The sequence below is a fragment of the Sminthopsis crassicaudata genome, chromosome 5 (assembly GCF_048593235.1).
Source record: "Sminthopsis crassicaudata isolate SCR6 chromosome 5, ASM4859323v1, whole genome shotgun sequence".
Taxonomy (NCBI): domain Eukaryota; kingdom Metazoa; phylum Chordata; class Mammalia; order Dasyuromorphia; family Dasyuridae; genus Sminthopsis; species Sminthopsis crassicaudata.
In genome coordinates, this window is record NC_133621.1 from 3,340,513 (window position 1) to 3,356,676 (window position 16,164).

The window sequence follows — 16,164 nt, forward strand, 5'->3', positions numbered from 1 at the left end:
GCTGAAATTCATGAAAGAATTATTAATAGGATTAGAGGAAGAAACAGATAAAAATGTAACAGTAATACAACGGGAACTTAGTATTGAATAATGAAAATAAAAAATAAAAATAAATAGATGAGTAACAACTCAGATTGTTTATTGTACAATTGAAATTTATATGGAAAAGTGAAATGAGAAAAATAGAATATTATTTTCAAGTATCTGCAAAATGTTCAATGTTGAACACTTGCTAGATCATAGAGAGTCAATCCCTTTGTAACTTTGAGAGGACAGACGTTCTATGTGCTCTTTTCAAATCATAATTTTGATAGCACTGGAATCAAGTTACAGTCCCTCGGCAAAACTTATAAAACTGAAAACTAGAAAATACTCATTTAAAAAAATAATAAGTTGTAAAACAAATAATTAAAATGACAGCAATATTTAAGACAGAAACAAAAGTACCACATATCCAGATTTGTGTAATTAAACTATAGTAATGCTAAGTGCTTCCATTAATGAGAGAGGGAAAAAATTAGTCTTTCACCAGCGACACTAGAAAAGGAATAAACCAATAGTCTGAAAGATTATGGAAAGGAGTAATTATGATGATGATAATAAAAATAGGTAGAATATACAAGGAAAGAACATTTGAGTTGAATTGATAAATCTAGAAACTCATTTGAAAAAAAAATTGGCTCACAAATATACTATATTCCACAACTGTATTCTGACAAATTAGATAAATGAGAACAAATAGATGCTTATCTACAAAAGCATAATTTATCCAGGCTGACACAGTGGGAAATAATAATTTCTTCCTAAAGGAAGAAAAGTAGGTCATCAGAGAATTTTTCCACACAAAGACACCTGCCCCAGATGGATTAACAGGTCAGTGCTTTTGACCCTTCCACAAACAAGTAATCCCTGTGGTACGTAGAACATTCATAAATATGAAGAAAGCTGGAACGTTACCCAGAATCTTATCGGAAGCAAATGCCGTGTGGGTTTTCAGACATGACAAGGATAACACCATAAAGACGATTACAAGCCTTGCCCCCTAATAAATGTAGAAAGGAAAATAAAAGAAACGGCAGAACCCACTAAAGCACTAAATACATTATTCACCATGAATAAGCAGGGCCTGGACTTCTTTGCCTCAGTGTAGTCTGTGTATGAGCACAGCACTAAGAGAAGCAGGGTGATGGAGTGGCTGTTTGTCCTGGAGTCCATCAGTGGTCACTGGTGTTTTCAGAGGCATAGACTAACATGCATGAGATTGCATTGTAAACCAGTATCAAAGCATTGAAAGTTCCGAGTTTCAGGACTCCAGGATCTTGGAAATCAGGGTTTCTTCCTCATAAAAACTAGTATAGGCCTGAAACCAAGGACCAACATGTTGGCAGTGCAGAAAGCTTGGGCCTTCATGGTGGAGCTGAGCAGAACAAGAGTACCCCAGTGCCTCACTCATTGCTTTTATATAACACAAAGTTCTCACCATTGTGGAAAAACAGGAACAAAGATATCCGAGGAAATCAACTTGGGAAATGTAGTCAAAATATGCTCTGACGTGATCGTAGTACATCGAGAAAAATCCATTTATCTTTACCAGAAAATCAATTGTGGCAATAAGATCCAGCATCCAAAATATGCACTTCATCCATAACCTTACTGCCTACAAACAAGCTTTGGGAAATGTCACCGTAGAAACCCTGGGAGAATGCCCCCTGGGGTGACTGTGACTTTCTCATGTCCTGTGTTCCCAGTCTCCTCCTGCCCTTTGTGCTTTCCCCCTGCCCCAGGTGTGAGCACCTGGTTTGTGTAGACACTGTGCTCATTCTTTAGGTGTAGGAGGAGGCAGAAACCAGTCCCTGTCTTCAGGGATGCCACAGCCTGGTGGGGATTGCTTGTGATGTTCACAAATAGGGCATCCCTCCTGGGGAGGGCCTTCTCAGCCCCTGGAGCAGAGCTAGACATATAGTAGGTGCTTAATGAATACCTGTTGATTCTTTGGGATTCCCCTTGTCCCATTATTTCCTTTTTCTGTGGTAGTTGCTGTTCTTTTTCTAAGCAATAGTACATTGTAGGTGCCAGTTAGGTCAAATTAATGCTGCCTTCCACCTGCTGCTTTGTGGGGCCTCAGATCATACTTGTATGAGGCAAGTTCTTGGGCAGAAATTCTCTGCCAGCGCAGCTGGCTCCTCGTCTGCAGCAGAGGCATGGAGAGGGCTCACTCCCTGGTCAGCCAGGGTCTCCTCCCCTGGGCCAGGTGCCTCCACCTTGAGATACTGCCCTTGTGAGCGCATGGTCCTAAAACCCACCACCATCATCATGAATCTTTCCCAGGCCTGTGCAACTTCATTGCCTTCCAGGGCAGGAGTCACCCCGGTGACATGGAGCTTGGATGGCCTCTTGTGTTTCTTATGGAAAGGGAAATTATTAAAGAGAGTGGGGTTAAGAGCAGTCATTGGCCATAGTTGTAGCACATGGCTCTGAGTAAGTGGCTCTGGGGCCATTAATAGTTGAGTGGAATGGTGGACCTGCTTGGCTTAAGGCATTCTGGGAGCCAGTGGGGTCAGTCCCTTCAGAGCAGGATCTGTGAGGGGCACTGCAAGTAAGAAGCTATGGGCTTGATGGGTGGGGGACAGAACAGTAAGCACCCCAAAACCAAGGCCAACAAATTACAGCAACTCAAGACAAGTTCAGGGGACCCCCTTAATGGTAGTCATAAGTGTTAAAATTGGGGGCATCTTTATTTCATCAGGTTATGTTTTCAGCTAGGAGTCATCTCACCTAATTAGCATATTTAATTAAAGCAGTTGTTTAATTAAAGCAATTACATTGTTGGTTATATCTCTATCTTTCAGTTGTGGTAATGCGTGGCCCCCTAAAAAGCTGTTCCTTATAGACTGACTTAATGCATTGAATATCTTCAGTTTTCCTCGTTTTTCTTGCTTCCCAGTTACTCCAGCACTTGTAGCATAAATGGGTGTGTGGCACGGGGTGTGGAATCTCTGGAAGGGGGTAGGAGAAGGCCTGCTTTTCAGCTCTGCCACGGAGGTCAGGATTGCAGATAACAGGCGGACTGAGGTGGATCTCCAGAGCTCCCAGCAGGCCAGAGTAACAGCCTGCATCTAGCACAAAGCAGCAGCTGCAGAAGTGGAAAATTGTGAAGTTGGGTTAAAAAAAGTCAGTTTCCCCAGCCTGTGCTCCAGGGGCGCGGACGGAGCCAGGTCAGCAGTCGCATGAAATAAGCTCTAATGCCTTTGTGGGCTGCGTGGCTAATTCTGTTTTTTAAAAAAATCAGTTTCATAATTGATAACATAATAAGGATTTAGCTCAATGAAAAGAGAAATTAGTTACTATAGCAGAGCACTGATGACAATTAATAGCATCTGGCAGCTTCCCATTTTATTTTATTTTTTTCCTTTTTTTTTGGTTATTTTCTTTTACAACATGATTGATATGGAAATCTGTTTTGCACAGCCAGAGAGGTATAACCTCACCTTCCCAGTGAGAGGGGTGAGGGAGAGAAATCGGAACTCAAAATTTTGAAAAAATGAGTGTTAAAATTTTTTATATGTTATTGGATAAAACAGTTTTTAAAGAATCAGTTGCTGATCTGCCTTGGTAGAGGGTATCTATCTTTTTGCCAATAGTTCTCTATATTAGTGAAACAACACTTTAAAACGGCGTTAATTACTTACAGAAAAACAAGCTCAACATATCGGCCCTTTGGGCAGAAGGCTAACGCGCAGGGCCGCAGATAGCGGGGAACTCTGGGTAAAGTACAAGACCCTTCAGCCCAGAGGGAACCTGCTATCTGCGGCCCTCTACACTAATGCGTTATGGTTACACGAATCCTCAAAGAGACAGACAGACACCATTATAACACGTTCTTCTGGACAACTGATGTTGTCTGCTCAGTTAAAAATCAGTCGGGACTGACGGAGCTGACCTATTACAGCCATCTGAAAGCAGTAGCTTTACTAGAGCATATACTGGGTACTGTCCATGTCATGGTCCATGTCCACGGTCTTCTTTCTGTTCTTTGAAAGAAGGGAGGAAGCCATCCTCTCGGGTCTCTTTAAGGCTGTGCCTGGTTACTTAATTGTGCAGTATCCCTTTTGCTTTTGCTGCTCGTGGCTGCCAGGTTGGTGACCGTTCTGGTCGGGCTCACTTCACTCTGCATCAGCTCCTGTCAGTCTTTGCCCTTTTCTCTAATGTTTCCTTATGTTCTCGTGCCTTGCTTTGGTTACTGATGCCATGATAGTGGGCATCTCTCTGTTGGCAGTTCTTGGTGGTGCTTTTTAGTTGTGAAAGGATCCAGATAAATAGTTCAAGTGAATTTGCATGGAGTAAGAAAATGCCCTCATTTAGGAAACTCTTTGCCAGTGTGCAGCTGCCAGTTAGTGCCTACAGGGACTTCCTCTGATGTCCATACTAGTCAGTCAGGGATGGGATATGGGAGCACACTGTACTTCAGAGGTCAGAGTTTCCCGGGACTGGGGGGAAGTCCTGGCAATGCATTTGAATCATCAGTTTTGCTGCAGGATGCTGCCCAGGAATCATTTCGCATGTAATACAGTTTAAAATTTTAAAAAGAATTTTTATTGAGGTGGTTTTTCTTACATAGTAACATTGTTTTCCCTAGTAGCTCTCCTTATTCTGCCTTCCAGAAGCCCATCCCATATATCAAATAGCAGTTTTTAAAACAAAGAAAAGACGAAGAAAGACATCCACAAAACTGATGAAGGCATTGAAAAAAATCTGAAAATAAATGTAATGAATAAGGCTTACAGACCTCCCACTTTCACAGAGAGCAGGGGGGGTTTCTTCCCTAGATCTTTTTTCAGGCCATATGCAGTACTTTTTAAATCCTGTGCTGGTTTCTATTTATTTGTTCTTTTAAGCATGAAGAATCATTCGCCAACAAATATTGGCTGAGAGCCTACTGGCTCAAAGCATCATGGAACATTCCGTGTTGTGCAAGAGACCAGTGTCCTGGCTTGTATGTGGAGATGAGAGAAATCAGCTTGAGTCCCTGAGGTGTCCCTGGGGGGTACTGGCCAAAGGACCGAGTGACCAGGGCCGTCACGGTCTAGGCAAGGCCTCATGCGGTCGGGCCTGCCCCTCTCACAGTCAGCTTAGGATGGGCAAACTAATTAATTTTACTTGGTGCTGGGCAAAATGTAATTAGGAAGGTAAATCTGCTGCTAGAATACCTTAATGCCTCCAAAGCCATATGGAAATTAGATGTACACAAAGCCTTTGAGAAGCACGTGTGTGTGTGAGACAGACAGAGGGTGAATGCCTCTTTTCAGTAAAATAATTAGAAGCATGAAATGACCCCAGGAAAAGAGAAAAAGTACGTTCTTACTCTTTTCTTGATGCATCTGGACAGCTTCCTCTGCTCAGAGCCGATCCCTGAAGGTGGGCCGAGGAGGCGGCCGTTTGGCCAGTCAAGACCACCTTTTAGTGGCACTCTGTCCATACCTGTTACACCCCTATGGACTCCTCTAACCTGGTAGCTCCCCTTAGAGCTACTCTTAATGCCCGTCCGTCGACGGCACGGCTAGGCCACACTTACCCATCTTCGGGCACCAACCCGGATCCCATAGAGACAGACCACCATTAGGTAGGGGTGAAGCAAAGAGAACTTTATTCTGAGATAGCACATATTTATACCCCACTGGTGATATGGGGGAAGGGGGAAGTCCTCTAGGAACCTGGCATAATGGGATTGGCCCAAGAAGAAGGAGGGAGGCATGCTGGGCTTTGAGAGCACTAAGGAGGGAGGCCTGGTACCTGGAATCAGACACCACCTCATGGGGCTGTGCCCCATCACCACGTAGGACTCACTTGCGCCTCAGAACCTCTCATCCCTCAGGTCCTCCCACATGCCTTGAACTGCCTTCCTTGCTTCCAGCTTTTTAACCCTTACACATACCTTGCCCTCTGCACAGCATGCAGGGGGTGACTTGGCAGGCAGGTGACTAGGGCACTCTGGGAGCCGGGGGCACAAGTTCACCTCGTCTGCCACATCATGGGCCTCCCCTTGACCTTGCCTCAACCCCAGATTGTGCTTTGTGGAGGAAATGGGTCCTTAGTCATGAGCCTTTCCAGCAGGATTCCTGAGGGAGGGAGCCTGCAAAGTAATAGCTTGTGACCCTTTTTAAAGAGCCTTTGTGTGCGATTCAGAAAGAGTTGGGAGAACCGTTTGGTCAGATTCTGAGCTTCCGGTTACAGAGAAGACCAGAGGGCTGGTCCCCAAACAGCAGCACTCTGGCCCGGACTTCTCTCGCCCGCACTGACCAGCTCTGTGACCCGGGGCAGGCCAGTGACCCGCTCTGAATTGCAGTTTTATTCTCTGTATGTAATGGAGATGATTCCTGTTACACTAATTCCCTCGAGAGATGGCGTGCAGACCCCAGTGAGGTTGGGTATGATGCGTGAGGCACCTGGATGAGGTACGTACATGCTGCTGGGCACTTCTGTGGTCACGGCGTAGGCCTGCAGAGGCTTGACGGCCTGCTTTCCTTCCTCCAAAGAAATCACGGCTTCCAAATTGGTTTATTAAATGGTCAATTTAGCCATATTTGCAGTTTACTGCATTTTATAGAAGCGTTACTTTTATATGTAAAATTTAAAGTTTTTTAATCATGAAAGTTTTATGAATGCATTTCATTGAAAATCTGTAATAAATTTGTACTATTACGTAAATTGTGCATTCATAAACAGATTGACTGAAAAATTTAGCATCAGTTGGAAAGTGTAGGACTCTGGTTTTCAACGTCCTTCTCGCAGTCTCGGTTCCTCTCCTGAGCCGAGTTTCGAGGTGGCAGGGGCATGAGAGAGCGCTTATCCTGACTCACACTCGGGTCTGAGCCTTGGCAATTCTCGGTCCTCGTTTCTTCCCCTGTGCCACATCTCCTTTCTGTCCTTTAAGAGAGTATTTTGGGGAAAATGAACAAAACTCCATTTTCTCTGTCTCCCGGCTTGCCAAAACGCTTCTCAAATTAAATGTTTGTAGTTTTATTGATTTCTTAATTTCATTTAAGCATTGCTATATACTGACATAGTAAAAGATAAACTTTTCATATTGAGCCAGGTTTTTTTCATGTAATTTATAGTTGCAGGAGCAGTTAGTCACGTGTATGTTGAAATGTTACTGTCTTTAAGTCTCAAAATAACTATTATTCTATAATAACATTCAGTAGAAAAATACATTTTCTGTAATGCATATAATTATAATAGCTAGAATTTGGACGGTTCTTTAAAGTTTGCCGTGCACTTTGTGTTTGTCGTCTCGCTTGATACGTGACCATTTTTGAGATGAACACCTTTAATTATCTTCCTTTCTTTTTTGTTATTAGGACATAGCCGACCCGTTTTTTGCTTATTGCAAACAGCATGCGGACAGGCTAGACAGAAAATGGAAGAGGAAAAACTACTTGGCTCTGCAGTCCTACTGTAAGATGTCTTTGCAAGAGAGGGAGAAGCAGCTGTCCCCAGAGGCCCAGGTACCCCCTCTTGTGTGGGACTTCGTAGGGCCAGGCCAGGGGCCTTGGGACAGACTCCGGGAGCCCCGGGAGGATTTCAGAATGTCTTAAGGAGCAAGACTTGGTGGGGAGAGGAGGCTTTTTGAGATCTTTGGTAACATTTGTGGTCCTTCTCTTGGTGTGGAGTTGTAAGGTTAAACTTAGAAGCTTTTTATTCCCTCAGCAGCCCTGAGCCACCACCTGGGGGGTGCCTTGGGTCACGGGGCCATTTTCATGTTGAAAATAGACCTCCTTAGAATAGAGTGTAAGAACAGCCTGGGCTCAGCCTCGCCTTCTTATGGCCAGGACAGGTTCCGCTCCCTCCCCGTAAGGAAGCCCGTTCTTGGTCAGCATCCACCTTCATTGGCCCTGAGGTTTCTTCTCTTTTGCGTTCTCCAGTGGGCACTTGATCCCCTCGAGAGCCAAGGGAAATCCTTGTGCCCTGAAAGTTTTTTTACACACATACTCCCCCCTCCTCCTCCCCGTTTGTATGTTTGTCTGTCTCACACACACACACATGGATAGTCTTATTCCTGTTGGAGTGTTGTGGTATCTGTTCCCACCTGACTGGCTCATACTGCCCTGTGGCCCGGGTGCTTTAGGGTTCCACCGCGGGGCTCCTTGCATCCTGCTGGCCTAGAATACTCTTGGGGTCCCCCTCACCATCCCCCGACTCTTCCCTTTTGCTCCCCCCATGTCCCGAGGCGGTCCGTGCACTCTGAATCGGTCTCTGCGCTCCACTTTAATGTCTTTTAAACATTTTGGGGATGGTTGACATGCAGACTGACACCGGCCTCTCCTTCTCAGGCGCGAATCAATGCTCGGCTGCAGCAGTATCGGGCGAAGGCAGAGCTGGCCCGTTCCACCAGGCCTCAGGCCTGGGTGCCCCGAGAAAAGCTGCCCCGGCCTCTGACCAGCAGCGCCTCAGCCATCCGGAAGCTGATGCGGAAGGCCGAGCTCATGGGCATCAGCACGGACATCTTCCCCGTGGACACGTCGGACACCAGCTCCAGCGTGGACGGGCGGCGGAAGCACAAGCAGCCCGCCCTGACGGCGGACTTTGTGAACTACTATTTTGGTCAGTATGGTCGCAGGCCCATGGAGGGCGTGGCGGCTTTTCCTCCACATTTGGTCGCTGCCACGTCCGCAGCCCCCAGATGATCACAGCTTTCCCTCTATAGCCTTAGCCTTCACCCCCTCTGCTGCTAAGCCCGAGTATAGGGACGGCAATGTCTGCCTGCCCCTGAGGCCAGGGGAGAGTGGCCGCTGTTGCTTTCTCTACAGATGTTTGCTTTTTCTATTTTATGAAGTAATGTAGTCTCTTTGATTTAAATAGAAAGAAACATGCGCATGATTCAGATCCAGGAAAACATGGCTGAACAAAAGAACATCAAGGATAAGCTGGAAAACGAGCAGGAGAAGCTGCACGTGGAGTATAATAAGGTGAGTGATAACGGCGACCTGTAAGTAGGCAGCGAGGGGCGCTGCGGGCTCCGCAGGAAAACTGGCCTCAGACCCGTGGGACCCTTGGCTGGTCACCCCTCATGTGTAACTCACCTACATCGCAGGAAGTGATTCGCAGACCTGAACGTGCTCCAGAAACGTCTGGGTCGCATGTGTACGAGGGGACAGTGCGGTCTGTATTGGGGCCTTTGTAGCGCCCGGAGAAGAGAAGACTTTGATTTCATTTCTATTTTCTTGTGGATTTGGGAGGAGCTCACGCTTTAAGCTTTTCTTAGGAGAAAATAAACAGAAGCCACTGGAAAACTTGCTTCATATTTTAACAGCATTTCAAAATAAGAGTAGGGAATATTGGATTTGATTGTAAGCTTCTTTTGAGCCTGGAGGCAGCTTGCTGCAGAGGGACATGGACTGGCCAGCCGGGAGGAGGACCTGAGGGCAGACCTCCCGCTGACACATCCCAGCTGTGTGAGCCTGCCCAGGCCCCCTCTCTGTAAAGAGTGGCCCTTGCGGCTGGGAAGTCCGTCCCTCCTCCAGCTCCACTGGTTCCTCTGCTCCGCCTCTGTCTCTCTCTGTCTCTCTGACTGTGTCGGGCATTGTGTGGTAACTGTACTGTGATTTTTTCTGATGAGAGTTCAGAGGACGCCCTCTCGGTCCTTGATCCGCTGCATGGGTCATTTCTTCGTCCTTCCATCCATATAACAAACGTTTTTTAGATGTCGCGGTCCCTGAATGTCCATGAGGAATGTGCTGGTGACCTGGGAGGCCTTTGGCTTGGAGTTCACCGCGCGGGGGGCCGGTGGGGGCAGCTGCGGGGCGAGGGGAGCGCCCGCCTGCCTCTTCAGTGACTTTTCTCTCCCTTCCTTTCGTTAGCTGTGTGAATCCTTAGAAGAGCTCCAGAACCTGAATGGAAAGCTCAGAAATGAAGGACAAGGGATCTGGGCCTTGCTGGGCAGAATCACGGGGCAGGTGGGTGTCTCCCCCGCTGTCCCTCCTCCCCGTGGCTTCTTAGGTCATGGATGAATCTTCAGGAATCATCTTCTGGCAGCCTTTGGTTGGGTCCAAGTACTGCTTGGGGGATAATGATTTCTGGCTGCTCCAGGAGCCCGCTCAGTCTTGCTGCTGTGATGCTGCTTTGTTTGCACAACTCTTCATTTCCTCTTCCCAATTGTCCTCTCACTGATGATGAAGCCCGAGCCGAGGCCCCGGTCAGTCCTGGCCTGATGTCTCTGCCCCTTCAGAAGGCCGGCCTCAGCACCAGGTGCTCTTGGGCGCCCCCTAGAGCGGGCGGGCCTGGGAGAGGGGAGAGCAGTTGGTCCTGTTGAGTGATGAGCCTGGTTCCTATTTCAGGAGGGGAAAGTGCTTCTGGTCCTTGGCACTCATGGCTCTCAGCTTTGTTTTTTCCCTTCTTCCTTTCTTTATTTACTCTTTCCCCCAGTTACATTTAAAACAATTGTTTTTGCATTTGTTTTTAAAACTTTTGAGTTCCAGATTCTCTCCCTTATCCCCACCCTCAACCCCCATTAAGAAACCACTGTGGAATCATACAAAACATTTCCATAACAGTCACGTTGTGAAAGAAAACTGAGTTCTCCTACCCTCAAATCCCCCCAAAGAAATCCTCAAGAGGGGGCAGCTAGGGGGCATCAGCCCTGAATTCAGGAGGACCAGAGTTCAAATCTGGTCTCAGACACTTAACATTCCTGGCTGTGTGACCCTGGGCAAGTCACTTAACCCCAGCCTCAGAAAAAAAAAAAAAGAAATCCTCAAGAAAAACAAAGTAAAAAAAGAGTATCCTGCAGTCTGTATTCAGTCACAGTGAGCTCCTTCTCGGTGTGGGGAGGGTTTCCCAGAAGTCTGAGGGTAGCAGAGTCCTGCACACATGGTCATCCCACAGCCTCGTGTACACAGTACACAGTCCCTTACCCGCTGCTGGAGTTCATGGAGGACTTCCCGGGATTTCCTGAGAGCATCCTGCTCGTCATTTCCCACGGAAGAGTAATATTCCATGACACTCCCGTACCACAGTTTATCCCGCCATTCCCCAATTGATGGGCAGCCCCTCGATTTCTCACCTTTTGCCCTGAGAAGAGAGCTGCTGGGAATATATAGGTCTTTTTCCTTCTTCTAAAAAGCTCTCTTGGTATTCAGGCCTCATGGTGGTTTTGTGGGGTTAAATGGATGAATTTCTGGCCCTCTGGCCCCAGGGCATGCCTTTGATCCTTTATGTTTGGGGGCGTGGCTCTTCTGTTTCCTAAGTTGGACTCCGTTCCTGTGTTTGAGAAATGAGCCCTGGAGCAGAGACACTCGCTTCAGCGTTCTCTCCCCCCCTAGGGTATTCCCTCTCCCCCTTCACCCTGTCTGACCCCTCCTTGTATCCCACTCCCCCTTCTCGTCCCCCCTTCCCCTCCTGCTCTGCTCCAGGTCCTCATGGAGCCACTTATGATGAGAGTTGAGGGTCGCGCACTCCCCCCTGGGGCCCCCTTTCCCTCGCCTCTTTTTGTGGCTGAGAGTTCGTAGCCTTCCCTTTCTCTCTTAATTGTAGGAGCATTGGTGCAGGATCTTTTCTTGGCCGATCCTTAGCTCGCGAGCGTCACTTCTCGGCTGGGATTGGGAAGTCGCTCGGGGCAGGGGTGGCACTCTCCCCACAGGGGGCGGATTAGCTGTCATGGAGGCATGGGGAGCACCACCCCACTGCTTCCTGTTCCTGGGGTCTGGGGAGGGAAAGACTCCTGGCCTCTCTCCGTCTGCCTGCAGAGAAGGGACACAGATGGAGGCCAGAGGCCAGGAGGAGGAGGCTGGGCTGCAGAGGGAGGCCAAAGCCCAGAGGGAAGTCCGTGGCCAGGAGGGGAGTCCTTGGTCAGTGGGGCACAATTGGGAGCTTCATTGCTGGGGGTCGCCTTTCCAGCCCCACAAAGCGTCTTTGTTCTCCTTGTTAGAAGTTGAACATCCCAGCCATTCTGCGAGCGCCCAAGGAGAGGAAGCCCAGCAAAAAGGAAGGCGGCGCCCAGAAGACCTCCACCCTGCCGGCCGTCCTCTATAGGCGAGTACCTGTGGCCTTCCCTCCCTCCCCGGCCCGGCCATGTGGACTGAACCCCTGTTGCCTTGTTGGAAGGCCTTCGTTGGAAACCAGCAGGACCGGGGCTGTGGGCCGGGCCTCCTCAGAGCCCATGGGGAGGATCTGTGGGGGCTCGGATGGTTCAGCCATCCATGGTGGAGGCTTTGGCTGCGCCTTCCGCACCATGCTTCCTTTCCTTGTTCCCCAGTCTGAGGCCAGTGGCTTTTCCATGAGCAACATGGAGGGACAAATTCTCAAAGGATTTGAGTCCTTAGTAAAGCTTCTGGTCTTCATGGAGCCCGCTGGCCTGAGAAGTGGAGGCCCTCAGCCTCCCATGGCCTGGTGGGAAGGGACCACGTGCCATCCAGGGGATGAACAAGGAGGTGCCCAAAGGAGGGAGGCCGGGTTCTAGGTGACGCTCAGAAGGGATGATCTGAATGCTTCTTTCTGCCTCTCTTCCAGCTGTGGGATTTGCAAGAAGAACCATGACCAGCACCTGCTCCTCCTGTGCGACACCTGTAAGCTGCATTACCACCTGGGCTGTCTGGACCCGCCCCTGACCAGGATGCCGAGGAAGACCAAGAACAGCTACTGGTGAGGCCGGCTGGGGCGCGCCCACGTGCAGAGTAGTGACGCCCACGCCGATTCTGGGTGCATTCAGTCTGGCCGGGCGGAGGGGTGCTGAGGGTCTGGACATTCTGTCTGATCGGGAGGAAGGATGCTGAGGGTCTGGAGGGGCTCTTCTTTCAATGCTCCTCTCGGAAGAGACCGATCAGGTTTCGACGGACTCCTTTGCCCGCCACACTTTTTTCCTTAGAGATTTTATGTAGCGAGGGCAGCTGAATCCTGCAGGGCCTAGAGCACCGCCCAGAGGCAGGAGGCCTGAGTTCAAATCCAGCCTCTAGCTGCGTACTCTGGGACTCTGGCAGGTCACTTAAGCCAGGCGTCTTGGGAAGAGATTGTGTGTAATTCTTCATGTGGTGATTAATATGTTGAGGGCTCTTTGTCAGCGTTTTATAAGGAGGCTAGAGCGCTACAGTCCCTTCTACTGCAAAGCCAGTTAAATAATCCACTTAATGTTCCTGAAGTGGCACATAATTATGACAAGGAAGCAATTTCACGGACACTTGTTCAACAAGGCATTGTGGGCGCCACCGGCCAGCGGAGCACAGCGCGCCCACACGTGCCCAGGGCACCGGGAGGATGGGCCCCATCCAGGCGGCTGAGAGCTTTGTGCCACAGGGTCCCAGCAGGGGGGGCTCGCTGCCTCTGGGCATCAGAGAAGGGCTTGCTGGGGGAGGATGTCAGTGGTGGGGTGAGTTCCCACTTGTGGAGAGAATGTTCAGAGCCTGCCAGGGAGAAGGCCCAGGTGGGATCCACAGAGTCTGGTCTGGAGGGAGCATTCAGGCCCAGCACGGGAGGCTGGGCAAGCAGAAGCTTTCAGCAGGCCTCAGAAGCTGCCCGTGACCCAGCGCAGAGGCTTCCTTTGGCAGATGCCCATCGGTGCCTTAGTGTGGGGATCTCAAGGGATCTCTGGGCCCACGTGGTCTCGGCCTTCCTTAAAGAGGGTGAGCTCTGGGAGGGCAGAAGTGCCTTGGATTTGTGCCTTCCCTGGCGCTCATCAGGGAATGCCTTCCTGCCTCTCCATCGATGCTTCTACTGAAGACCCACCGCTCTTCCACCTCGTTCCCTGCCCCCAGTATGGAAGCGCTTGGGAGGCTACAGGAGGCCAAGCAAGAGTCAGAGGTCAAAGACGATAAAGCTGGGAGGGAGAAAGAGCCGGGCCAGGCCTTGGTGCAGGGGCACAGGCAGCCCCTTCTCTGCCCTCTTCTGCTGCATTTGTCAGAGAGCCTGCCCTGCAGTGTTCTGGTCCTTTTCCTCCTTCCTCCTGTGGCTTGGGGAAGTCTTGCAGGGTGTAGAGAGGCTACATTGAGTAGCCCTTCCTTTAAGGGGCAGGGGCAGGGCCCCCTCCTCCTCCACCACACTGCCCACCCCTCTTCTTAAGGTGATTGTCTTTTCAGTCCATTAACTCTTGGCTATCCTAGCCCCCCGCAGCCAGAGCAGGGCTCGGGCGGCCTCTCAAGCCCAGCGTCCTCTGTCCCCGGAGCCCGTTCTTGCTCATGACCTGCTCTTCCCTTCCTTTCTTTGGGCTGCAGCCCCTGCCTCTCCCTTCCCCCTTTAGCTCCTTCCCCTGCTCTGCCTGGGGCCCCTCGCCTCCTCTCTCTCTGGGGCCTGGCTCTGGGTGTTGGCTGAGACTTTGTGTGCCCAGCTGTTGACCCCCACCAGGGCGGCTTTCCTCATGTTCATCCAACAAACTGGCCCCTCTGCCCTCCCCACTTCCCCTTATTTTCAGTTTTTCCTTGTCCGCTGGTTCATTCCCTACCTGCTACAAACGTGCCTGTGAAGGGCCCGTCAGTTCTCCGGGAGCCTCCACAGCTGTGGATCACGGCATCTGAAGAAGCTGCAGGGCAGCCTTTGCTCACAGGTGTTGCTTGTGGACTGGGAATGAGATAAATGGGAGGCAGAGGGAAGAGGAGGGAGATCAGACAATGGAGCAACCTCTCAGTCAGAGAGGTCAGGGAACAGCAACGGCCTCTCAGTCTCCTTATCACCCTCTCACCCGAGGAGATCCATTCTGCAGGTGTGGGTTGGATGTCCAGCAGCCACTGTCAGGTGGCTCCCGTATTACAGCATGTGCTCGCGTCTTCCCCATTCCGAAAAAATCCTCCCTTGTTTCTTCTGTCCACACTATCATCCCATTCTCTTCTGCAGCTAAACTCCTTGGAAAGGCGTCGACAGGAGGTTCCTCTGCTTTCCCTCTTCTCCTTTCAAACCTTTGACATCCAACCTCTGAGCTCATCATCCCCCCAGCTGCCTTCTCCAAAGTTACGAATGCTCTCTCGGCTGCTGCCTCCAGTGGCCTTTTCTCAGTCTCCTGACCTCTCTGAGGCTTTTGACACTGTTCTTGATACTCTGTTCTCTCAGTTTTGGGGATACCCCACCTTGATTTTCCTTTTACCCCTGGTCCTTTTCTGTCTCCTTTGCTCGATCCTTCTCCAGACCACAGCCTCTAATTATAGGAGTCCCTCAGGTTCTGTCCTGAGTCATCTTCCCTCTGTACTGTTTACTCAGTTTCTATGATTTCATTTATCACCTCTTGTGGATGATTTTTTAATGTACCATAGGGTAACATGAGTTTCTAAAGATTCCTAGTAGCTATTATATCAGCTGATCTTTCCATTATATTTTAGTGATTACTGTTTTAATGAGTGCATTTGGTCTAGGAGCATTGATATTTTCATTCTCTAGTAGAAATGTTCATCGTGTTAGAAAATTAGCCATTGATTTTTTCCTTCCAAAGTAAATACTTCTTTTGGAGAACGAATTCTGGACAGTCTGTCATTGCTAAAGATGAAAAGCTAGAATGGCCAGAGTAGTGAGTAGTTCCAGGATCTGTGGGGGCCTTTAAGCCATCAGACTGACTGTAAGTTACTAAAGAGAAACGATACCCCTTCTTTCCAAAGAGTCCATCTTTGTCTTCTCACCTTGCAGTATGTAATCAGCAGAATCTTCTTTAAATGCATTCTCAGTGTTTTTTAGCGAGGGATTGAGCAGCTTTTTATGGGGATGAAAAGTTTCCCAGAGGGTAAGATGTGTGGGTTGCTGTGCATTGTGAGCATAGAGCCCCACTTATCTATAAAGTTGGCCGGTTTCCACCCTGAGATCTTGTAGGACAAAGTTGGAACCAAATACACGTAGATGCGGATAGTTCACAGGTGAAAGTGAGTATTTAAACACATTGTTTGGTTTTGTTTCCACCCCAGGCAGTGCTCAGAATGTGACCAGGCGGGGAGCAGTGACTTGGAAGCTGATATTGCCATGGAAACCTTGCCAGATGGGACCAAACGATCACGGAGGCAGATTAAGGAACCAGTGAAATTTGTTCCACAAGATGTGCCACCGGAACCCAAGAAGATGCCAATCAGAAACACGGTAACTATCGTGGTGTTTTTTAAAATTATTATTATAAACATATATAATATGTAAAAAACCAGTTAGCTTTGGTCTCAGCTGACAGTGGGCCAGTTCTGGGAGCTTCTCACTCAGTTTGGCTTCATCCTG

The 16,164-nt window shown here is 49.1% G+C and overlaps 1 protein-coding gene across 1 annotated transcript in view; it reads left to right on the plus strand.

Moving 5' to 3' along the window:
- Nucleotides 1-16,164, plus strand: part of PHF14 (PHD finger protein 14) — a 122,613-nt gene that overhangs the window by 31,955 nt on the left and 74,494 nt on the right. The window contains exons 8-14 of the mRNA XM_074268202.1: nt 7,359-7,505; nt 8,331-8,601; nt 8,860-8,966; nt 9,858-9,953; nt 11,924-12,027; nt 12,505-12,636; nt 15,867-16,035. Coding sequence (XP_074124303.1) covers nt 7,359-7,505; nt 8,331-8,601; nt 8,860-8,966; nt 9,858-9,953; nt 11,924-12,027; nt 12,505-12,636; nt 15,867-16,035 — 1,026 coding nt within the window. The remainder of the gene's footprint in view (nt 1-7,358; nt 7,506-8,330; nt 8,602-8,859; nt 8,967-9,857; nt 9,954-11,923; nt 12,028-12,504; nt 12,637-15,866; nt 16,036-16,164) is intronic.